At 39.7% G+C, this 24,685-nt stretch overlaps 1 protein-coding gene across 1 annotated transcript in view; it reads right to left on the bottom strand.

Moving 5' to 3' along the window:
* Positions 1 to 206: 206 nt before the first annotated feature.
* Positions 207 to 24,685, bottom strand: part of COL1A2 (collagen type I alpha 2 chain) — a 47,829-nt gene continuing 23,350 nt past the window's right edge. Inside the window, exons 24-52 of the mRNA XM_006025895.2 lie at positions 24,234 to 24,287; positions 23,737 to 23,835; positions 22,989 to 23,042; positions 22,668 to 22,721; positions 22,488 to 22,541; positions 21,993 to 22,046; positions 21,005 to 21,049; positions 20,237 to 20,335; positions 19,387 to 19,494; positions 17,865 to 17,918; positions 17,042 to 17,095; positions 16,298 to 16,351; positions 16,136 to 16,189; positions 15,927 to 16,034; positions 14,359 to 14,412; positions 14,215 to 14,268; positions 13,378 to 13,539; positions 12,330 to 12,437; positions 11,165 to 11,272; positions 9,405 to 9,458; positions 9,190 to 9,297; positions 8,982 to 9,035; positions 8,030 to 8,137; positions 6,409 to 6,462; positions 6,163 to 6,270; positions 3,493 to 3,739; positions 2,528 to 2,718; positions 2,017 to 2,259; positions 207 to 1,149 (exon numbers count right to left, since the gene is read on the bottom strand). Of these exons, the coding sequence (XP_006025957.1) occupies positions 1,003 to 1,149; positions 2,017 to 2,259; positions 2,528 to 2,718; positions 3,493 to 3,739; positions 6,163 to 6,270; positions 6,409 to 6,462; positions 8,030 to 8,137; positions 8,982 to 9,035; positions 9,190 to 9,297; positions 9,405 to 9,458; positions 11,165 to 11,272; positions 12,330 to 12,437; positions 13,378 to 13,539; positions 14,215 to 14,268; positions 14,359 to 14,412; positions 15,927 to 16,034; positions 16,136 to 16,189; positions 16,298 to 16,351; positions 17,042 to 17,095; positions 17,865 to 17,918; positions 19,387 to 19,494; positions 20,237 to 20,335; positions 21,005 to 21,049; positions 21,993 to 22,046; positions 22,488 to 22,541; positions 22,668 to 22,721; positions 22,989 to 23,042; positions 23,737 to 23,835; positions 24,234 to 24,287 (2,745 nt within the window). The 3' untranslated portion in view covers positions 207 to 1,002. The remainder of the gene's footprint in view (positions 1,150 to 2,016; positions 2,260 to 2,527; positions 2,719 to 3,492; positions 3,740 to 6,162; positions 6,271 to 6,408; positions 6,463 to 8,029; positions 8,138 to 8,981; positions 9,036 to 9,189; positions 9,298 to 9,404; positions 9,459 to 11,164; positions 11,273 to 12,329; positions 12,438 to 13,377; positions 13,540 to 14,214; positions 14,269 to 14,358; positions 14,413 to 15,926; positions 16,035 to 16,135; positions 16,190 to 16,297; positions 16,352 to 17,041; positions 17,096 to 17,864; positions 17,919 to 19,386; positions 19,495 to 20,236; positions 20,336 to 21,004; positions 21,050 to 21,992; positions 22,047 to 22,487; positions 22,542 to 22,667; positions 22,722 to 22,988; positions 23,043 to 23,736; positions 23,836 to 24,233; positions 24,288 to 24,685) is intronic.

The following is a 24,685-nucleotide window of genomic DNA, read 5'->3' as shown; positions in this document are numbered from 1 at the left end:
AGATTATATCACATTTATAGTTTGTAGAAAGAGGGAACCATTAGTTGATGTAAACAAAATACACACTTGGATGTAGCCAGACACATTTAACAGTACTGCTATAGCTTTTTATCTTTTAGCTTTCATAAGCCAGGTAGTTAATGTATATTCGGTGCAAAAAGAAATCTATTGATGCACTTAAGCAAGGAACTTTACTCATTCAATGGTTTCTTTTGGAACACTGGACATGCTTTATTTCAATTTTTCACAATTTATTTAAACATCTCACATATACAAAATAGGTACAATTTTTTTTTTTTTTGAGAAACGATGCTTCCTTTTTACCCATTGTAGAGGATGAAGATGATGAGATTTAAGAGCACCAACATCTGATTTTGAAGGATGAGAACAAAGATGGGGGGGGAAATGATCCACATGCTTAATCTCAGGGGTGAGATGGGACAGTCTAAGTTTTGAGACAGATTTCAGAGAAACAATACAACTTAATACAGAAAAGTGGTATTTCAAATGCTGCTAGCACCATCAAAGTTCAAGTATTGGAAAGATACTCTGTAATACTGAATTTAGCACCTCTGCAGGAATGGAACTGAAAGCACCGCAGGTCATATGTAGAAGTACCTAAGGATGTGGATCACGCTTTGCCTAGTGTATGAGGTAGTTTAAACCTTTGGAAGTTGTGGTTTTAAACTTCCTCTGTGGAAGATATTCAAAGGCCACAAGTGGTGCAAACTTTCATGATTTTTTATTTTGGTTTTTTTTTTCTTACAAAGGCTGACATTTTCCACAACAAGGTGTTAAAATCTTGAAAGGTTTCTGAGTCCTTTAGGGGCTGTATTAAATTGCATTGCACAATGCTCCAATCAATCCTTCTTCTCTTTCGCCCAGAGTTTAAGCAAGTAGATGAACAGAAGAAATGGAAGGAGTCAGCTTTCAGTACAAAAAAAAAAAAAAGAAATGGCAGAGAGAATATTTTGGGGGGATTTTAAGTTAGTTTTAGTTCGTTCATTTGAAACAGACTGGGCCAATGTCCAAACCGAATTCTTGATCAGCGCCACCAATGTCCAAAGGTGCAATGTCAAGGATGGGCAAGCGAGATGGTTTGTTTGTTCTATATTCAATGATTGTTTTGCCCCATGCGTTGTTCTTTCTCTGTAAGATAAGATGTGAGAGTTAAATTAGTTAAAATGCTGCCACTGATTATTCTAGTTGATCCGTTTATTTCTGCAATGTTATATATGCCATTCTGCTGCTACTGTCTGCTATTTAAATACAGATGCCCAATCCAATTACTCAGACTGTTCATATACATGAAAGGCAAAAGTATGTAAATTTTATACACACACACACACACACACACACTTACTTTTGCCTTTTATTTATATTAGTACTTTTATACCCTCTCTCCCTGCCACGCACATACTTTTTTTTTTTTCCTAAGGAACCTAAAAGTGAGTAAAACCAGAATCAATGTTCTACCTTAAATATATATGTCATGGGTATCAAAGCCTCAAAATAGAGGACACTAACAAAATAACTAGTCACTCATCCCTCTCCCCCCACAAGTGAGGGAAGCTGAAGACCAGGATCTCTGTGTCCCACCTGAAAGAGCTAGTATGAAGCTGTTTGGATGTGGTTAGGCAGGGTATGAAGGAACAGCAAATGTCAGAGTTAAGTCTGGTGGATCTGACTGATGAAAATGGACTGTTGATACTCCTTCAGCCTGCACCTGATTTCTGTCTATGCTATAGCTTAGACAGCTACATGGAGATTGGGTCTGTGATACTAGGAATACTTTCAAACTTCTGGTTCCTCTGTACAGTGGAAGAGTGGTATTTCTGTTTCAGCCCTTGCAAACCCATGAAGAGGGCTGGGGATTTGACACCAAGTTATTTATCTTTAATATACGAAATTTAAGTGACCAGCATTCTGAGGAGGAGATTGATAATTTCGTTCTATATTAATATGCAATGGTGCCATTAAAGCAAACAAGGAATCCCTGCTTTCAGTATTACTTACAGAGCAGCCATCTTTCAGAACACTGAAAGTGAATCTGCTGTTGCCTTCAGCTCGTAGTTCAACATCATTGGATCCCTGCAGTATTACAGCTTTCTTAAGGTTGCCAGTTTCTTCATCCATGTATGCAATACTGTTCTTGCAGTGGTAGGTGATGTTCTGGGAGGCATGGTTGGCCAGCAGACGCATGAAGGCAAGTTGGGTAGCCATGTCCTTGGAAGTCACTCCTTCATCGTTATATTCAAACTAAAAATAGTAGAAAAGAACTCCAATAAATGGGAGTTAAACTACAATCAATGGGATATAATATATCCATAGTGTGCATGTGTGTGGTGTGCTTGTGCACGTGTGTGCACGTGAGAGAGTTAAAGAAAGGGAGTGGAAGCTATAGTACTCAAGTGGCGCTATAGGACCATGACAATTCTATATTTTGTACTGTGGCAAGAATATCGTACGCTCTTCACAGCACAACAGGAAACAAATTCACTTCAGTTTTCACTGTTCAAACACTTACCTGGGTACCACCATTGATAGTTTCACCAAACCACATGTGCTTCTTTTCCTTGGAGTTCTTGCTGACATACCAGTTCTTAGTGGGGATGTTTTCTGGATTGGCATGTATGCAAGTCTCACCAGTGGAGAAGACACAATACACTCTAATGGCATCCATAGTACAGCCCTGGTTGGGATCAATCCAGTAGAAACCTTTAATTGAAAGAAAAATGGTGAACAAAACAATTATGAGTCTCACACTTTCATTCAGGTAGTATAATAATGGTTACAGTATTCAAGTGGCAACTAGACAACATGAGAAATCAATACTTATAGATTAACCTTCAAAAGAAATAACTGTTACCCATTAGTCATGTTATCATTGGATAAGTTTGGGTAACGATATGGAGATTGCACCACACAAGGCGCATCTACATGTTGCCCTATAGCAAGATAATGTGCTATGGCATTGCACGGTGCACTACTGTGTGATCGCCAGCTACATGTGATCGCCAGCCAAGTCGTCATAGTGGCACACTCCCCAGATATAGTGCACCACTATAGCAATATAGCAGCAAAATATACCCGTGCACCATGCGCACAGCACAATAGCCACTTGTACTACGCCATGCTTTAGTAGTTCCTTTTGGAAGTACTAAGGACCCATTGAACCAAAAGGAAGTACTAAAGCATGGCGACGTGTAGACACACCCACAGTGTGAATACAAAGATAAGTTCTTCAAGATGTATTTGTCTAAATGCTGTCATTAAAGACCGTCAGTATTTCATCACTGAAGAGTTTAATATCTACTGTCACTTCAGAGCATTAAAAGGTAAATTAATGTGCAAAGAGTTCTATAATCCACTAGACTTGAGTGGTACATGTGCCTTATGTGACCCCTGGCACAGTTGTAAATTTCACCTTTAAGGGATAGTATAGCTGCTACCAAATAACACCTAAAGAAATATTTTTAAGCATTAACTTACCACTGGTCCATTCTGGGTGGCTGAGTCTCAGGTCACGGCAGGTGCGAGCTGGGTTCTTCCTGGAGCCTTCTGGGGTCAGGAGGGTCTCAATTTGGTTGTTCAATGTTTTCAGAGTGGCATCAACTTCATAGTCCTTGGGTCTGAGAGCAGGCTGATCAGCCCGGTAGTATTCAAGATCATAGCCAACTTCGTATCCACCACCATTTGCACCAGGGGGACCAGGGAGACCAGGTGGGCCAGGTGGACCCTAAAGATGTTCAAAGTCAGAAGGCAAAGAGTGTCCCATTATTAACTGTAGACATTTTGGGCACTATATGCATTCTGCCTCATTACTTACTCATATATGAGTAGCCCTACTGAATTCATAGTATTCTTAGCTCCAGTCTGAATTAGCCAGTATGTGGCTGTTCTGTGATAGCAACTACTGTGCAGAGAGGTAGAAGACTCAATGTTTAGGGCCACTGTATCTGTTTTATGTAAGTACCATATTTACTTGACTATAAAACAAAGTTTCCCCTCCCTCACCAATCAGCATGGGGAAAAAAGCTCCTCATCTTACATTTGTATAAAAGGAAGCCTCATTACATACATTGCCTATAGTTAAATTGCTGCTAAAAGCATCATGTATTTAGTAATGCAAACCAACTACAAAGCTGATTAAGTGCAGCCAACACTGAACATGACTGTAAGACACATAGCCCATGTTCAGTAAACATACTGAGGGGAATCTACTACAAGGATAGGTTAGTATAATTGATTTGCATAAGATATATAGTAGTGCCCATTGCATTAAGTCCCCTTCAGTGTTGTTTCTTTTTAAAGTCATGGTGAGCCACTACATTGAATACAGTTTGACTTCCTCTTCACTCCCACAGCTTTGCTGTGCCTTTTTTTTTTCCCCCCCTATTTCCAATGATTCCTGTGTCTTTGCCAGTTTTAAATGCCTAGTAAACATCACCTAACAGGGCCCCAAACAGTTCACCCAGAATCCCTCTGTTCCCCGTTCTCTCAGCCTGTCACATATGATTTGTGTGGCCCCATCCTTCATGAGGTGGAGCCTGACCAGGTGGCCCTGTATCTCATCAGCATATACATTTTTGGAGGATTCCAGGACTCAAAACAAGAGCATCCAATTCCAGTCATGAATGTGCAGGTGGGGGATGGGGGGTATTTAGGACACAGATTCTTTGGTAGGGGTGTGTCATCTGGAGTACACACATACTGAGCAGTGCTGAGCTGTGGGTTACTATGGTTTGAATGCTGTTGACTCTCTTGGGGCCCAGCTCAATTCATTATATGGCAAATCACGAGCCTTTTGGCTTTGAACTAATATAGTACATAGCTGGCTAGGAGCAAGCATGACTAGGGGGCATCCGAACACCAACACCTTTGGGTTTGGGGCCTGCACGATTTGGGGAGTATCTGAAGCCTCAGACTGATGGGTCTGGGAGGGAGAAGATTTGCCCGATGGTAGAGCCACATAGACTTGAATGATTGAGCTCAACTCAGTTGATTTGAAATTCAGAACTAAAAAAAATACAAGTAGATACAAAAGTGCTGCTTACAAGTGTGCTCATGGCATACCCATCCTAAAACTTACAGAAGTTTAAAAAAAGGTAAAATGCATCAGTTCTGGATAAACTAAGTATATGGGTTTCCATAGTAATTTGCCTATATGCATATTACTACAGGGATGTTTATTTCAAAGTCAGTGTTTTTATATTTGCCCCTCACTTCTATGCATTCAGGGAGAGCAGGGACTGACAGTAAGGTGGAGGTAGGGGGAAAGGGGCTGTAGGGGGAAAAAGTTGGGGAGGCAGAAGGCAAGTAGGTCACCTTACCCCTACCCCCCAGATCTAATTTTTCCCTCTGTAGCTATGGGAAGGGGACAAATTCAAGGTAAACCTCCAATAATTAGATTTTATTCCTGTAAAATGATAATAAATTTCTATATGTAGAATCTGATTATAGGGAGGTCATCTTACAGTTAAGGTCATCTCATATTCAAGTAAATACAATATTTGCTGACCACAAGCAGTAAGGATTCTGCAATTAGGCCCAAGTCAGGTATTCTTACTTAAAAACAATTTAAATACACAGCTACATGAGCCTTGTTTCAGATCCATGTTTCATTTACATGAATATTTAAATGTTTGAATAGCGCAGTAGAAATGTGAGCAACGCCACTAGGAGCAGATGCTATATGACCAGATTATGAAACACTACTACTACTACTGCTTCTGTTGTTATCTTACATCAACAGAGCCTTGCAACTGAAGAAAAAAAAACCAAAACCAAAACCTAATGATCCATATTTTACAGCAGGGGAAACTGAAATGTGAAACAGTTAAAATACTTGCCCAAGATCACAAAGCATGTTACAGACAAAATTAAATTTAGGACCCAGATCTCCTTACACCTTGTTCTAAACCCTATTTTCTACATGCCCATATGAGGCAGTTTGCTTCTCAAGTAGTTACCTGTAATGCCAGACAGTAACAAAGATTAATATTTTAGTGGAAAAAAGTAGAATATAAAGTAACAAAAACTTGGGAATCTTCCATTGCTTCTTTTTAAAAGAAAGTAAACCTCAAACCAAACCCAAAGCATGGAGTGCCTGAGGTAGCTGCTTGTAGCTTTGGTTTGTTTTAACGAATAAGTTACACTTACCGAAGGACCTTGGCTACCCTGAGAACCACGCACACCAGCAGGTCCAATAGGGCCAGGGAGTCCATTGCGACCATCTTTTCCAGCAGGACCAGAAGGACCAGAGGGACCCTAAACAAGAACAACCACCACTCAATGAAACTGCACAACAAGAAATAGGAATATACTTAAAAATTACAAGTAGAAGGAAGCATTAGTGACCTTTCCATTTTCTGAATGATCACAGAGGATTCATTAAAATTTACATACCCTTGGGCCAGCGGGGCCAGTAGAACCTGGAGGACCTTGATCTCCATGTTGGCCCTGTTGGAAACAGAAAAATCACGCAGTAAAAAGAAAGCAGAAACAAGATTGGTGACAACCATATGAATCATTCAAGAAAAGATTAGTAGTTAGCAAAGCTTCTAGCCTGGCACCCTCAGCCTGGCTATTCTGTGTTAAGGGCACATGTAGATGTGTCCCAGATTAATGCTTATTGCTCTGGAGTTTATTGCTGCTAGGAATCTCCCAGGCGCACTGTTTACATGATGGTTCAGCCTACCAGCCCAGGGCTGCTCCAACCAGGGTCAAATGTGGTTAATGTGCTGCAGAGGGGCTGGCTGGGGCACAAGGGTGCTGCAGTGTGGAGCTAGCTGGGAGGCAGTCCCCACACTGAAGCACCCCTGTGCCTCAGTCAGTCATATCAGAGTCTACACATGCACTGCTGTGCCTGAAAACTCTGTAGCTGGGTAGTATTTGTATTTACAAGTACTAGCTGGCTGCAGAATTTATTAGTTTCCTGCATCCTAATAGGGGCGCATATGTAGACAGTGGCTACATCTACACGAGATGCTGACTGAGCAGTAGCCCAAAATTACTGCGAAGTAGTGTCGCGGGCCAACAGTGACAGCACTACTGCGCGGTAATATTAGGCTACTGCTCAGTAGTGTCATGAAACAGACTTTCATTGGCGGTACTGTGCAGTAACTCGGGTTTCTGCACAGTCATTTAGTACTTGTTTATACAGTAATGACTGCTCAGTCAGCATTTCATGTAGGTGCAGCCACTGAGACATTTACTGTGGAACTAATTAGTCAGCTTTGCAGTAAAATGTTTCATGTAGATGTGCCCCCTGTGTCATTAATGAATTAGAATCAACTGCTTTCAAGAAAGAAGGGCAAGCAACAGGGCATAAGTCAGGTGTAATCAAAACACAAAAATCTTTGCCCTCTTCATACTTTGCAGGGTTTTAATTAAAGGTTAGCATTTCCTAAAGGAAGTGCCATGTTTTAAAGAGAAAAAATCTACAGGAAAACCTGTACTTGTCCATGATAAAATGTTGTAAACCTTGTAAGAGAAATGGGAAAAATTATTGACCAAATTATCTGAGAGGTAATTAGCCATGGTAGTCTGAAGTGAGGCAGAAGGCAGGTCAGAGATGCACCTTATAGACTAAGTCAGAAATTCATATGCTTTTCTGAGCCCAACCTCACTTGATCAGATGCTGTGAAAGGACGTGCACAGAGTAATTTTCTTAACTTGTCTGTATGTTTTGAACAAACAGAATGACATCTGCACGAGCAAATACATTAGTTACATATCTAGCTGATATGCATCTGCAAATACTTGTGTGTACCTACACATTCATGCTTCATTGTATACAAATTTGTAGAAATAATTTTAGAGGCCATTTAAGAATCTGTTTGACATTTGACATGTAAAGCTCAACAAAAGCTCAAGTGTCTAGACTAAGAGGATCATGCAGACTTGGGAACATGCAAGGTGGAGTTAGTACTGCCAGCTGAGCTGTACATATTCATTTTCACACCATGGTGATTTTATTTATTCCCACTTTTGTTCACAATTAAAACAATTTGAAACATTTACTTACAGCAAGACCAGGCAGACCCTGCAGTCCATTGTGCCCCTTAAAGCCAGGCATACCTCTGTGTCCCTTTTCACCTGTTTCTCCCTTCTCACCACGTGCACCTTGTGGACCCTACAGAAGAAACACAAATGTAAAGAGAGGAAAATCAAACAGAATGCTCTGAAACTTTGTGACATTACTTGTGAAACTGAAATTTAAGCTCAGAGAGTCTACTCAGTATGCATTCATCTCCTCTTGGCAGTTGGAGTACTGTGTGCAATTCTGGGCGCCACACTTCAAGAAGGATGCGGATAAGCTGGAGAGGGTCCAGAGAAGGGCCACTTGTATGGTTAAGGGCCTACAGACCAAGCCCTACGAGGAGAGACTAGAGAAACTGGACCTTTTCAGCCTCCGCAAGAGAAGGTTGAGAGGCGACCTTGTGGCTGCCTATAAGTTCATCACGGGGGCACAGAAGGGAATTGGTGAGGTTTTATTCACCAAGGCGCCCCCGGGGGTTACAAGAAATAATGGCCACAAGCTAGCAGAGAGCAGATTTAGATTGGACATTAGGAAGAACTTCTTCACAGTTAGTGGCCAGGGTCTGGAACGGGCGCTCCCAAGGGAGGTGGTGCTCTCCCCTACCACTCTTTCCTGCTTATGCAGGGGGTCGGACTCGATGATCTGTTGAGGTCCCTTCCGACCCTAACATCTATGAATCTATGATAGATGCACATAGGGCTTGTTTAAAATGGAACTAAATCATGGGAGAGTTTAAATGGAAAAAAAAATACAGGATCAGTTCCATGGAAGGAGAATTCAGATCTTGATCTAAAAAATCCTACGTACAGAAACATTAAGATCTATAATACTACCCTCCATGTCTTGTCTTGGGCACAGGGCTGGGCCCTTCGTAATAAAGTCTGTGTCTTTTCTTTTTATTTCTATTTCTTCAGGGTACTTAAGAAATCATACGTACAGAAGGACCCCTTGCACCAAAAGCACCAGCAGGACCAGAAGAACCAACAGGACCCTGAAATAAAAACAAAATACATGTGAGCTATTATGCATTATACCAACAAAAAAGTCCAATACCTACAATATAGATGCAATAGGTTTTTCCAGGCTTTATTGACTAGCACTTTTTTCAAGTTACATGAGAAATTAAGGTCTTAAAAAAAACTCACAGGATCACCACGATTTCCAGGCTTTCCAGCAGGACCAACTTGACCATGGGCGCCAGGAGCACCAACAGCACCAGCAGGTCCATTGTTCCCAGGAGCACCACGCTCACCCTAAAGATGAAAAAACATGACAGGCAGGAGACGATGTATCAGTATTAATTCCTTATGAAGATGTACAGATTTTTACTCTAAGTAGGACAGTGGAGAGACGGTATTACCTTGAAACCAGGAGCACCATCACGGCCTGGAGCACCATCATGGCCAGGATTGCCCTGTTAAAACAGCATTAGACATCAGAAACCCCTAATATTATCCAGACCTGTGTCAAATCGCAGCTCCTTTAGAATAAGATTTATTGGGCATTAAAAGGCACAAACATGGAATGACTCTTCAAAATAAATCCAACTCAATGAACAGACTTCATTTGTAATATTTACTATATATGGTCAGTTTTGCTACTATCTGGATCAAAAATACAGACAAGTTTACCTATCAGTTGCATTCTCACATGCCCTAAATCTATTAATATTCTGTAAGAAATGGGATGAGCTTCATATATTCTAGATGCAGGGCCCAGATTAAGTAGAAGAAGTTAGTTTATTGTTGCCATCTTTTTAAATTAATTTTAAATCAATGCAATAGTGCTGTTCTCTTACTAGAGTACCCTGGTAAATGCAACTACTGCTTAGCTGAAAAAAAATGCCAGTGGAAGAAAAGTCAGTGCAATGTTTATATATAAGTTCCAAAAATGGCATAGTGACTTTCAAGTGTCAACTGGTGTTTAAAAGCTTAATTTCTTCCTTTGTGAACATTTGGCTCCCTTCAGCTGTTTCCCTGTTCCCTGGAGGCTAAACTAGGGAGATTTCTCGGGGTGGGGGGGAAATCTATGCTGCATGGGTTATTTTGTTTAAAGGAAAATCCTGCAATCAGGTAAATGTTCTGTGATCATACAGGGTAACTGTGAACCTTTGAATTTAAGCAGTGTTTTCACTTATCAATTCTCTCTAATGAGTACCAGCTAAGGAGATGATTCTACAGTTATATCTGCCAGGGGTGAAATAAATGTGTTTGTGGCATATTTTTGTTACACTTAGTGTTAAACCATGGCAGCTATATGCATGTCTAAGATATCCTCTTCATAGTATGGCTGCTCAAGAAATCCTCACTTCTAATGATCTATGTGGGAACTTCCCCTTTTTCTCTAAGGACAAGGAGCAGCTGCTCAAGAGATTGTGTTTCCCTTTTCATGGGCAACATGGCTTAGTATCACTAACTGTATAGAAGGATAGCTTAAATGCCTCAGCTCCTTGGTGTTTTTAGCCTGTATGCATCTTTTCAGATATTGGAGAGCCTTACATTTATAGACTCTTGGCCATCAGTGGAGAAAAGTTGTGTAGTTAGCTCCCTTTGTTAAGTCCAGTCATTAACAGTTTACATTCTAAAGAATTCTTAAGAATGGCCTTAAATTAAAAAGGTAAAACACTTTTCTGTGTGTTGCATTTCCCAGTAAATGTTACAGTAATTTACATTTCATGACCAGAGCTACAAATGCAGCACCAACATCAGTTGAGAATCTTTATGGTAACAAGCAACATCCCTGGTAGATTCCTCCTTCTGGCCCAAGGACATATTATTCTTCCCAGTTCCTCTAATCGGCTCTTATGTTCCTTCATTCCCGAGTCTGCTGATACTGGCAGCACCCAGAGCACTCAGAAGTGGGGCTCTGCTGTGATGGGTAAAAATAAGATGCCAACCTAGAACAATCTGCAGTGTACGAGATGAGAAAATCTGGCTCTCCCACAGTTCATCCATTTTAGACCTTGTGTGGGACCTAAATCCCAAGGAACCTGTTTTAACCAGACCCTAAAATAATGTAGAATGTAAATTTGCCAAAGAAAATTCTGAAAGCAATGTCCATGTGCCTTTCTGTTGGTCAGAAATAAATGTCCCTGAACATGAAGTAAAAAACTTAGCTTACATCACGGCCAGCTTCACCAGGGGCACCATTCAGACCAGCAGAACCCACGGGGCCAGAGGGACCACGTGCACCAGGAGGACCAGAAATACCAAGAGGACCTGGTTCACCCTGGAATAGGAATAACAATGATATTTCATACTGTGTTTCACAAGCTGTAACATTGACAAAGTAACATTTTTTTCTAGATATGCATTTCTGCCAATGATCTTTGTCCAGAAGAACTTATCTAGTCGACAAATTCTGGAATTAAAAGCAGTAAAGATAAACACATTTAACTATAAGATGACAGTCTTCTTCTTTACTTCATGTTTTGTGCTTTATCTGTCCCTACAAGTTAAAAACAAATTTTGGTGCAAATTTTAATACTGGGGTGTACATTCAAAAGTATCTATGGTTTGAAATGCATGCTCAAGTGGTGTGCTCACTTGCAAACACAAATGAGGTCCTTGCAGTTGAAGGACCCAACAGGCATACCAAACAGGCCCAACAGGCATACCAAATACCTTCCTTGTTTATTCAGTTTTGGTAATTTGATGTGCACCTTGCACGATGTGAAGTTGCAGTTGAATGTTTATGTAAGGCCCTTGATGTTCTACACGTCTGCCATTTGAAAAATGTTGGTGCATGCTCTCTCTTAATGAAGAGATAACCAACCATGTGTCAATCTAAGAAAGCTTGAAATCATGAGTGTGCAATTGATTTGAATTTGGCTTAAAAAAGAGGAAGAGAACCTTGTAAGTTCATACTAACGACTGGAAAATCTGTTATGAATCTGCTTTATAAATGCAAAGTGAAAAAGAACAAGGAAAGGGCATGTCAAAATATAAGATGGGGCTGATGGGATATAAAGTATGATAAAGGATGTACAAATTAGCACACTAGTCAGAATTTGTGAGGTTCTACTATTTGAATATTTAAATCCTAGATCTCAGAATCAGGTCTTTTTTACATGAATCAAATGAGACAGATTTTGACCTCATTCATGCTGGTTTGACATCTTTAAGTAATAGAAATGCAAATGTGATTTCTTTCAAATTTACAACAACATAAGAGAGCACAGAATCTGGCCCTACATGGACTAGATTTCCTGTAATCTAAAAGGAAACATCAATTTTATCTCTAAAGTTGTTAATTAAAGAGAAAACAAACCCCGTCATATACTCACTGTTGCTCCAGAGATGCCTGGAAGACCACGTTCTCCCCGAGAGCCAGGCAGACCAAGGATACCAGGAGCACCAAGAATACCCTGAGGACCTGGGGTACCAGGGGGACCCTAGGAAAATAAAGGAAGGAAGAAAAAGAATACTGAATGACAGAAACTTTAAAATTTTTCCTATAACAGCAAAAGTGTTTTTGAGGATCTCCCCCTGCCTTACCAGCTTCAGTTTCCATACAAGAGAAGTTACAATAATGTTTGAAACTAAAGTCCCTATCAGGTAGACTTGGTTAAGCTTTTTTTCCTAAAAAATATTTTCCAATGTTTTCAAAAACATATTCCAATGAATATTCAAAATGTTCCTCACTTCCTTATTAGTTTTTCAAATATACTGTTTCTTTGTCAAGACAGCGGGATGTACATAAAGAGCAGATATTTTTCAGTACATTGAACAGATAAGTTTCCTTATAAAACCTGATCCTCTTACTTTAGAGAAAGTTTGAAGATATCAATACACCCAGATCCCTTTCCAATATTCTTCTGCTTTCCTAAACTATGAAGGGCTGAGCAAGTTTGGTACAAAACTAACTAGCTAGAAACAACTCTCATTTCCGAGCAATGTGAGTGTAAAATTAAAATGAATCACAGAAACTCTGCAGAGTAGTATGGTAGCTTAATCTCAGATGAGTAGCTTCTGCCACCATTGCTTATAGCATAGGTATGTGCGCCTTTTCTGCAATTAGCTCCACCATTGTCTTCAGCAGAGCTGCTTGCAGAGTAAGGTGCTGCTCAACAGAAGCAGAGGTGGCATATTCTGACCCATGCTGCCAGCATGTTTTGGTTTTCCACAAAACAATTAAGGAACAGTTTAAAGTGAAGAACATGTTTAAGTCTTGTTGCTTTCAATAAGACTTACAGATGTATTTTTATGGTGGGGACTAAAGAACTATTTTTTTAATTTTTGGGACTAAAGGAAAACTGCCTCCTAAGTATGCTGCACTACAACTTGTAACTTTGTACAATAAAATTAAAACAAAAAGTGATAGGATTAACTTACAGCAGCACCAGACTCTCCAGATGGACCTTTCTCACCACTGAAGCCAGGTGGGCCAACAATGCCTTGTTCTCCAGTGCGGCCAACTGGACCAGTATCACCACGTGGGCCTCTCATACCATCTTTGCCAGCTGAGCCAGGGGGACCAGGGGGGCCAGTGATACCCTAGAGTTAAATATAAACATTAAACAAACAAAAACATTATAGAATTAAATCACAGATGCTAAAGAGATTATACATCCACATCTACATGCTGGAGCTACAAAGTTTTTTACTCCGCAGCAGGATAGTACATGTATTTTCTTGTACCCTAATAAAATAATTTAGTCTGCAGCAAGTACTAAATACAAGTACTATCCTGCTGCAGAATAAATTAGTTTACTCCAGCCTAACAGGGATACACATGTAGATGTTGAGACATTTACTGCGCAGCTAATTGGTCTACTGCATGGAAAATGTCTCGTAGATGTACCCAGTGTGATAAAGGGAGCATAATCAGGCACAAAAGGTCTAAATTATTTAAGATACTTAGACAGTTATGTATGCAGGTAGGTGCCTACTGTGATTTTCCACAAACACTAGCATGCCTAACACCAATGAGGGAGTTTTTTGGAACTTACACTAGGTACTAATTGCATATTTAGACACCCAAATACCTTTAAAAATCTGGCCCTAAGTAATTAAGGATCTGTTTCTGATATTAGTATGTGTGTGAAAATCTGGAGAAACTCTGGTGAAATTATGGATTTAAGTCCATGTAACTGAGATCCAGGTCTGTCCATGAAACAGTGTAGCCTATGTAGCTTGGTGTCTGAGTGAATATTTATATTAAGTACTTACAGAGGGGCCAGGAGGACCAGTTCTGCCAGCAGCTCCAGGGAAACCAGTGACACCCTAAAAAAAGAAATCACATGGAAGATGAAGCCTCCAAAAAAACACCAATTCAAAAGACAACAGGTCATTATAAGAATCTTGATGACTTACAGGAGGACCACCATCACCACGAGGACCAGCAGGACCAGAGGCACCAACAGGACCCTATGAGTGAAGAAAGGCGAGAGAGAAGAAAGATGAACCAAGCAAAAAACCAAAAGTTCCAGATGTAGAAAAAGGGCTCAGTCCTGCTCTCATTAAAGGTAATGGGAGTTTCATTATTAAATTTTAATGGGAGCGGGAGCAGGTCCCCAATATTAGATTACATAGCCCAATACCGGCAGTTACAGGCCCTCAAACTCTGTGAGACCAGAGAGGGAGAGAGAGTGTGTGCCTTCTATTACAGTGAATTGTCCAACCTTCCTCTGGTAAATTCTAATGCCAGTTTGCATAGGAAGGACTGGGTAAAAATTGAGTTAAGGCTTCTTGATTTTATGGAAAGGATTTCTCCGTTCAGATGGTCTTTTGAATGTTACATGCACATCAGCAAACTCAGGATCCAAAGTATAAACATCAAAGGCTTAGTAGGCAGTATGAAGAAACCTCCTATGTATGTGTCATATAGACATTGCAACAATATTGCACACATTGAGGAGTACTAGGACATGATACTGCTCTTATTGGAAGTATATGGGGAGGAATATAGCCCAAAGCTATCCTGTGATGACATCCCGTTACAGTTTCAGAATGGTGATGGTTAAGAAAGCTGGGGCCTGACTGTCAAAGTCAACTCAACCTGCTAGACTGCATGCATGTGTTAGATTGTCATCTGATCTGAAGGTCTTGGTGCATCAAAGTATGTGTGCAGAAGCATGTGTGTGCACATGCATGCACACATACATACATGAGCATGCACACATGGGAACTGGGTTCTGAAAGGCCACTAAAGAACATTTCCCACTGGTAGACTGACTTAGGGTTGTTCTTGTGTCTGGAACTTCATAGACATGTCTTTACTTGGTTCAGCACAACTTGAATTTGGTGACCTACAGGGAATATTGTAAAACCTCTTTTCTTCAGCTGTCTTTGAAGGGGTAAGTGGAGCAGGAGAGAGGGGCCTATGGGGATTTCCAGTTTTTGTAATAGGAGGAATTCAGTATTGATACCAAAATTTTTATATACTTTAAAAATATTAACTCATATATTTCTGTCTAGGTTCCTAAATGAGTACATTTCTGTAAGTGGGAAAAAGTAGACTTTACTTATTTTACCACAGGTTTATGGTAAAATAAAATGCCAACATTTACTCTTTAGAACAGCTAATGTTTGCAACCAAAAGACAAAATTGATTGTGGCTATATCAATGTTCTCAGAACTTCTCAGTTTTGTATTGAACTCTGCGTCCGTGTTCTGAGCTGAGATAATTGTCGTTGTGGCCAAGGGAATTCATGTCTGTTTTAGATGCAGGAGTTGCTCCCACATCAAAGCTTGCATGAATGTGTGTAAACCAAGAGTGTCACCTCACTCTCAGCCTAAAACTTTGTCTTGAAAACTGAATGCTGGCAAGAAAAAAAACAAACACCCTGTAAATACTTTTACCAGTTGAGGGTCTGGGTGTCAGTTATACTACTGACATAAAATTAAGGATCAATGGATTTTAATAGACACCATTTACTTACTGATGGTCCAGAAGAACCAACTGGGCCAACAGCACCTTGTGGACCATTTTCACCCTTGGGTCCTTTTGTACCTCGTTCACCTTTAGCACCAGGTTGGCCAGCTGCACCCTATTGTTGGAAAAGGAAAAACAGAGGGGAAAATATGTTTAAACCTTATTTTAAAAGAAAACAAAGAGCATTGGGAAGTGAAACATGCAGACGGTACATACGGCAGGTCCAGCAAATCCAGTAGGGCCAGCAGGACCAGGCTCACCACGTTCACCCTAGAGAAGAGACAAAGAACATCTTATGACAAAACCTGCCAGAATGTGACAGCAAGTGTTGCCTGAACGTAACTTCATACCTAGAAGCACACGATAGTTACTACTTACAGGAATACCACGGGCACCAGAAGGGCCAGCAGCACCAGCAGGACCTCCTTCACCCTAAAATACATAAAGGCCATTTTTATTATGATACACCATAGACAGTCAGGCTGTACGTAAGCAAGACTAGGATATACATTCAGTAAAATGGCTGCCTCATGATGCTAATGTATGTATGTGCATGTCTTTACACTATGCCCAATGGTGAGAGGAGATTATGATTAATACTCCTCATTAGAAATACCCAGAAGCCAAAAGAAATGATCAGTTTAGTAGCACAAATTAGTCAAAATGGGAGTAGCTCCTACAATGGTAATTAAGAATTAAATGCACTAGCTCATCTATTTTAAAATACCTATGCATGTTCCTACATCACGTCTGCCTGTCTCTCCTGTCCCTGAAGGTTACTATTCTATCAGGATTTGCCTCCATGTGAAGTTCTACAGGCAAGACCCAATGTACATATGATCTCTTTCCCAAGTAGCCCCTCAGGACCCTCTCTTGTTTTGCCAGATCAAAGGGCAAAAGGGTCCTATAGGAATCTTTCATTTGCCAGTGAGACTCTGCAGCCTCTAATAATACTCTAGTACAAAATATTTAGGAAACCACTACTCATAACTTCTGCTAGAATAGATGTTTTTGAAGTTGAAGTAGTCAAAGTAGTAGTTGAAATGGTATTCACTGTGGTGCTTGCATTCATGCAAAAAAGTTAAGACTAGAGAAAAATCAAATTGCATTTAAGAGACTTACCCGCTCACCAGCTCCACCAGCGGGGCCAGGGGCTCCAATAGCACCAGGAGCACCCTACAGGAAAAGGTGAAAAAAAGTGATGTGATTCTTAGTTTTGTACATTTAAGCACGTAAGCAAGAATTGACCACTCTCTTTGCAGCCCCTTCTTCCTGTCCTTCCTTCTAGAGTTAACTAACTGTGTGACCTGATGGTGTTGGGTATGGATATGCAGGATTCAACTCTTTGGAGAAAAAAAGTTTAATTACTATTTTCCTAAAACAGTAAAGTCTAGGGATGGACAGTCAATAATTGAAATCATGAAAACGAGGGCCTTCTTTAGTAGGCTTGGCTGGGATGGGTTGGTTGGTTAGGCCTTCTTTAGTAGGCTTGGCTGGGATGGGGTGGTTGGGGAGTTGGTTGGAGAAAGCCCCAGGACAGATGGCTCAGAGGGTGGCACATAAGGAGCTTGTTCTGGGGGAAGGATGAAAGCAAGGAGCCTCAGGTGAGAGAAATGAGCTCAGGCTACAAAGCTCAGGTGACGAACAATGTACAGGAGCTCAAGTGACAAAGCATGCATCCCTCCAGTTTAATTAAATGCACAGCTTATCTTGAGAGCTCCTCCCTTTCCTTTCCAGTAGGTTATCTCTGGCATTAAAATGAAAGGGTATTGTTTTAGATGGATTTCAAAATTTGTATTAAAAAAAAAAAAAAGAGATGCAAGCCTAGACTGTTCTTTGCTGTTGAATAACTATGTTATCTTTCCAATACATCTTTACCTTTACAGTGTATTTGATCTCCTTCAGGAGAAGGATTTCTGAAGGGTCCCAAGCTTGCTATACTTACACGAGCGCCATCTCTTCCTGTTGCACCAGTATCCCCTCTCAGACCTGTAGCACCCTGAAAACCAGAAAAAAAAAATGTGTTCTCATTATTAAATGCCATGATTGAACACCAAAACGACACCAAAACTATCTATTCTAAATGCACAAGCATGTAAAGATACAAAGCTATCCTTAATTTTTGTACAACTATTATGTGTAACCCAAGTGCTGCCAGAAATTATTTTGGGATACATGCTCCTCTTGACATTCAGCCACAACTCTGACTGCCCTCAGTGGGAGTTTAAACTGTAACTTCACTGATTATAGTGTAGTTGGGCATAAAGTAGACTTTGAATATTGTTCTATTCATGGTTACATACATATATGATGTCACAGGAATGATAATCATTAGCTATCATTATCATCTCAAGGAATAAGAATACTTTTCTATACTACTATATACTATACTAGTATTCTTTTACATACGTGTTTTTGCTTTGTATTAATCCATATGACAGCTATCATATGACACTATCCCATTTAAGTGTTTGAAGAGTAGGATTTCTTCATTCTTTTAAGACTGCATCTTTAAATGAATGAATCCCTTTTGAGTCCTTTATCCAAAACAGGAAGAAATATGGACAACCTCAGGTTAGGACTTAGAGGGTAAAGGGAAAAGAGAATGAAGACTGAAGGAATTTCAAAATAATGGATATGTACCAGTATATCTATCAGTATAACTTAACTTTTCCAATTGCAGGGGCAGTGCTAAGATTTGCATTTCACTAGGTTTCAAACCATCACATGCTGAGGACAGCTACTGTGAGCTAACCTGTTTTGTCATTCCTCTTGTTTACCTCAGTTAGTCAAACACCAAGTCCCTTTGCCCTGAGCTTCTGAGGGAATCATAATGGATTTTACAATTGCTAGGTTTTATATACAGTGTTAAGACAAATGTGTTTAAGTTACTTAGGTAAACTAAAGGGCATTCCTAATTCCAAATCCTGATTGTTTTTTTCCTAATTCATATTAAGACTGAATTTGTGAACGACTCAGTTACATGAAGCATTATGCTATGCTGGAAGTAGAACACTGACAAATTATAGTCAGTATATATTTGCTAGCTACATTCTATAGGTATTAAAAGAACTGCAACTAGAGTACAGTCCTAAAAGGGAGCAATTCACTACTCTGCAGAAGTCCATTTCTGTCTTAATTACTGTACTCACTGAAGACAATTTTAGTATCTGTTTGGAACATAAAAAGTCATGTTTATCAAGCCTGAAAAATTCTGAGTGACCATTATCCCCACTGAATCCAGGGGAGAGTAGAGGGTGCTCTGCATGCCTTTACTGAATGAATTCTCCATTTTTTTTAACATGCATTTCACAGAGACCCATCACTGGCAATTTTACAAAACTTACCAGCTTTGACAAAGGTTGGCAAATCACTTCTGAGCCCCTGAGATTAAAAAAAAATGGAAGAAACCCACCCTCCAAACCCACACATGCATGTTTTTAGTTGTAGTGAAATAAATGATTTACCTTTTCACCCTTGGGTCCTGGAACACCAGCAATGCCTCTCTCTCCTGGGGCTCCACTAGCGCCAGAGGGGCCTGCAGTACCAGCATTACCAACATTACCAGGTTCACCCTAGCAACAATAAGGTAACATGTAAGGAAGGAACACTGCTATGGGGCAAATCATTCTCTTAGCATCACCTTGACTACCTTCTTGTTTTACAAGCACTATCATTTTGCCTTCAAAATGGTCCCCCTAAATTTTAGAAGTCCTTTATTAATTCATCCACTACCTGCGGGGCTAAATTTAGCTTTAGGTCCATACGTCTGTCTTCAAACTGGTCATGTAAAAATGAAAATAAATCTCTTATTTTCACAAGGCACCACACAAGTACAAGATGCTCATCATTTTCTATCAGAAGGTGGCAAAAATCAGAACCATTTCCCTTGACCCTACATATGTTTAGGCATTGACAAAATATGTTCTGGAGCCCAAGCTATACTTCACTGGCTTTTCAAATTCTCTCTATGATTATAATTGGTCTGTGCTAATGAATATTTGTCCTAGAGGCTCATGTGCAGTATAAAACCAGTTCAAAATGAGACTCATAACTATCTGACATTTTATCAGATTCACAGCTGGAATTCCACACTGATCCTCTGTTGTGAAAAGTTTTTGTATGCATGGTACATTAGTTTAACCGAATTCTCAATGGAGCTTTGGATTTGAAATCAGCTAAGGATATATGTCTTGAAGGGTATGAGAAGAACATTGTTATTAGTGTCAGGAGTAGTTATGTACTCCGTAAAGGAGTAATTCTGACCCTCTTTCTTAAGATTAATAGACAGGGCAGTAGCAGTTTGAAAAGGCTTACCTTGTTGCCATCAGTGCCTGGTGGACCAGATGGACCACGGCTTCCAATGGGACCTACAGGACCAACAGCACCACTTTCGCCTGGAGGACCACGTTCACCCTGCAAGAGACAGGCTATTTGAGTTTTTGCTTGAACTCTCACTTATAACTCAGAGACCACATTTTTTTCCATAAATCTATCAATCTAAAATGCCAAAGGCTTATCATTGAGAGAGAGAGAGAGACTGGCATTTCAAACAAAGTACATGCTAAGCAAAAAAGTCTGCTTTTGTGCAGTGGTATGCATTTTCTGTTACCAACAATGAACTGTGATCAATGTAGTGGGGAGACTATAGTGGAGTTCCTTGAGAATCTGTTTTGAGACCAATCTGAATATTTATTAGTGACTGCCACAAGAGGTAGAAATGTGCTGATTAAATGTGTTGATTACGCAAAGTTGGAAAAAAAGGATTGGTTTATCATGCAAAAAGAACTGGATGACCTTGCTGAGTGTCATGATACAAGTGGGATGGAATTCAAGAGTACGAAGTGCAAGGTCATGCTGTAAGCTGGTAGCTCATCAACTGGAAATGATAGAGAAGAAAAGCCTTGGCTGTATTAGTACTTATGTGGCAAGAGTGGTTACCTTTACACATAACCTACTATATGTTAAAGTCAAAAGCTGAGAGAAATTGCTTGAATTGAATTTATCAAGTCTTTTCACACACAAATAAAAAAAAAACATTACTGAGACATGTAATTGATATTAAACTTTCAAAAAGTTACTTACTCTTGAACCCGCAGGGCCAGGGGCACCAAATTCACCAGCCATACCCTAAATCAAAGTAGAAAGATTGATTAGGCTTATTTCTAAAGAATGCTTGTCTTATTTACTGTCCTTCAATTTTTTAAATATTAGTTAGAAATGCTTTTTAATGCAGTAACCTATGAAAAATACTTCACATTAAAACCTATTTATGCAGATGGGGGTAAGGATGAAAAGGTACAAAGCCTCTTTTCTCCTCAGTCATGCAGCCAGGCTGTGCGCCATGGTGCAGGCATGAGATAGCAGCCTTTTTCATGTTACTCTGAGCAAGAATAAAATATAAAATGAGCAGGGAGCTTGTGATTCAGCCAGTGGGTTACAATATGTTGGAACCTGCTCCTGTCAAATCCAAAGGGTTTTAAAGCATTAAACTTCAATGAGAGCAAGATTTGATTTCATTACCCCCTGGGAGTGTGATATGAACATTAGGAGTCACCAAGTAGCTACTTATACAGAATCTGGAGGCCTCACCCATTACTAAATTACACTAATTGTAGGCCTATGTAATCCCATTGATTTCAACTAATGTATACTGGGATAAATTAATGTATACTGGGATATGGATAAAAGTAGGGAAAATAAAAATACTGAAGTTCTGGAACTGCAGTTTTCAGTCAAATAATTTCCATGCATCAGTCCAATTTATTTCTAGGGTATGTTATTTATTCCAGTTAAGGCCTAACAAGTCAGATTATGGTTTGGCTTTGTTTAATTCCACACCAGAATTTTGAAATAAGAAATATACCTCAAATGCTAGGATAACTTATTGATCTGTTGCTATCTTTAATTAAATGGGCCATCTTAATAGCTATAAATACTGAATACGGTATGAAATGCATCTTGTCTTGGTAATGGGGCCTAACAAAATCTTGCCTACCATATGTATGAGTTTCATTAGAACACTTCTGCCTTAAATCAAAATAGTAGGTAAGGTCTTCCTTGTATCACTCACCCTTTCACCTGGTTTGCCAGCTTCACCAGCTGGACCTGAGGGGCCTGGGAGACCCTAAATGGAAAGAAACACAGATATGAACACTTTCTCATTTTCTGAGACACTGAACACATTGCTTCATGAAACACTGTACAGCACAGCAGTCCTAGGAGGCTTAATTTATAGTATTAGTTCAATAAGAGACATTTGCTGTTACGGTCAAAAGGCATGAGAACCATTGTGATCCCACTAACTTCAACAGGACTAGAAGGTTGTGAGAGCATTTTTGTGCCTAAATTGGGCCTAAAATGTCCATACAGCTACCTCTGAATCAAGTTCTTTGGTGCAGTAAAGATGGAAAAGTCTAAGTATGTGAGATTTTAGCCAGATCTAAGAAAGTTACAAATAGTGAAAAGTGAGTTTACAAGGCAAGGTGGAGTTCAATCTTAATGGAGGCATTTGCCAAAAGGAACAGCAAAAGATGCTACATGCATCATATTTAGTGAAATGACTTACCTGGAAACCGGGAGGACCAGCTGGACCTTGTTCACCTTTTGCACCAGGGTTGCCCTAGATGAAATAAAAGAGTGCTTAACTACAAACTGGAAAAATGAGGAAAGGTCTGAAATCTTGCTACAGCTTAAAATGAAACTAAAAATGTTCTGCAACTAGGTTTATTTTGAAGCTGTTACTTACAGCAACACCAGGAGGACCTTGAGCCCCATTGTTGCCCTCAGGACCAGGCGCACCCTACATACACACACAAGGGAGGAGAAAGACTTGATTACTCATTTAATCAATGAACGGTTTAATATTGTTGTTTTACAGTCCCTTTTTTCTGTTCAACCAGATAGGGTCACAACCACTTATTTTTGAACCCACAAACGGTGTAGTTAATGAGGCTCTTTAGCTTAGGCAGTTTGTATCCATTTGCTTTTTTGGGGGGGTGGGGGAGGGTAATTAGCTCTATTCTTGCTCTCCCTGCTATGGTTTTCTAGATAAAATATACACACATACCCGAGCACCAGCAAGACCAGCATGGCCTCTGTCACCAGGTTTGCCAGGGTCACCCTAAGAGTGAATAGAAAGAACAAACAAACATATTAAACAAGCCAATATATTAGCTCTAGTTAAAATCACCAAAGATCAACATGATCTATGCCACAAACTATTATAGCATTCATTGTTTTCTAGTTATCAGAAAGTGCCATTTAGCTAATTGAAGATGTTAGAGAAAGTGTCATACAAAATAATTTTTTTCCCCCAAAACCAAAGCTTTGACCTGCCCTGTGGTGCTGCATACAGTGGCATCAGATAGGCACCACCAAAAATTCAGTTGTACCGGCTGGACTGATCCAAAGTTGACTGAAGTCAATGGAAGTCTTTCAGACTTCAGACTCTGGATTATGGTCTGCATATTCAGGCACATTCTGAAAACCTTTGAAGTGCCTCACTTTACACTTTCTCTACTGCTAGATATGAGACCAAAAGTTGTGAGCAATTGACCATATACAGCATCACTAACAAGGTTGCAACATGCATCTAACTTGTGAATGGTTTGAAAAATTTACCTTATTAAATTTTAAAAATAGTTTCTATTTTGGGTTATTGGAGAAACAAAGAAAAATATATGTCTTGAAAGTATTTTTCAACAAACAATACACAAAGCATTCAGGCAGACTACAGTAAATAATTGGTCATGGAAATAACTCTCAACTAAGAAATAATTTTACAGCAACATAAAGTTTTGGTCTCTTGTACTTACAGTGGGGCCTTTGGGTCCAGGGAATCCAATGTTGCCAGGCTCACCTCTTGCACCAGCTGGACCAGTTGGGCCAACTCTGCCATCTGCACCAGGGAAACCCTAAAGAAATAAAGCAAACTTTTGAAAGCCCATTTTCAGTGTTCGTAGTTTGATCTTAAGAACAACCTACATCAATTCATTAAAATTTGAAGATTATATCAAAAACATATGCGCATGTACATATACACATTTCTCCACTTTTCCCCCCCCCCCATAAAACTTGATTTTCAGGACTTTAGGCATTATGCAAAACCCATGGAAGTGAATGGAAAGATTCCCACTGACCTCCATAGCCTTTGGTTCAGGCCTTTGGCAAAATAAAATGTACAGTTTTACTGACTTTAAGCACAGCTGTGTTAAAGCTGAGCAGCAGGATTACAGCTTCTTAGGGAGCAACTCAAACCTATGTTTTATAAGTATTTAATAAAACCAACATAATGAAAGAACAGAATACTTACAACAGGACCTTCCTTGCCAGCAGGGCCTGAGCTTCCAGGTTGACCAGGGAGACCCTAAAAACAGGATGTCAATTTTTTTTTTCAGATCACCAAAGTTATTAAAAATGGCAATATATATGGTTGTATATGTGTGTACATGCCCCTCCCCCCCACACTCTCTTTAACTTGCAGTAAATAAGCTTTACTTCCTGCTAAGTTTAAACCAAAAATACATTAGAGCATAATTCAGCAATACACTCAAGGAATAATTCAACCACAAAGTGAAAACATGCTGACTTTTATACCATACATTTTATACACGTTTCACTTGACTACATTCATTTATGCCTAGTCATGCAAACACACAAGTTTAATGCAAGGTATCTATATAAAAAAATATGCAGGCTTCATGGTTTATGGTCCATACTTTAATTAGGAAACTAATTAATACCCATTCTATAAGGAAGTGGATT

This window comes from Alligator sinensis, unplaced genomic scaffold, assembly GCF_000455745.1.
Source record: "Alligator sinensis unplaced genomic scaffold, ASM45574v1 scaffold436_1, whole genome shotgun sequence".
Classification (NCBI taxonomy): Eukaryota; Metazoa; Chordata; order Crocodylia; family Alligatoridae; genus Alligator; species Alligator sinensis.
Note: the sequence above shows the minus strand (reverse complement) of the source record. Positions and strands in the feature narration are given on the sequence as shown.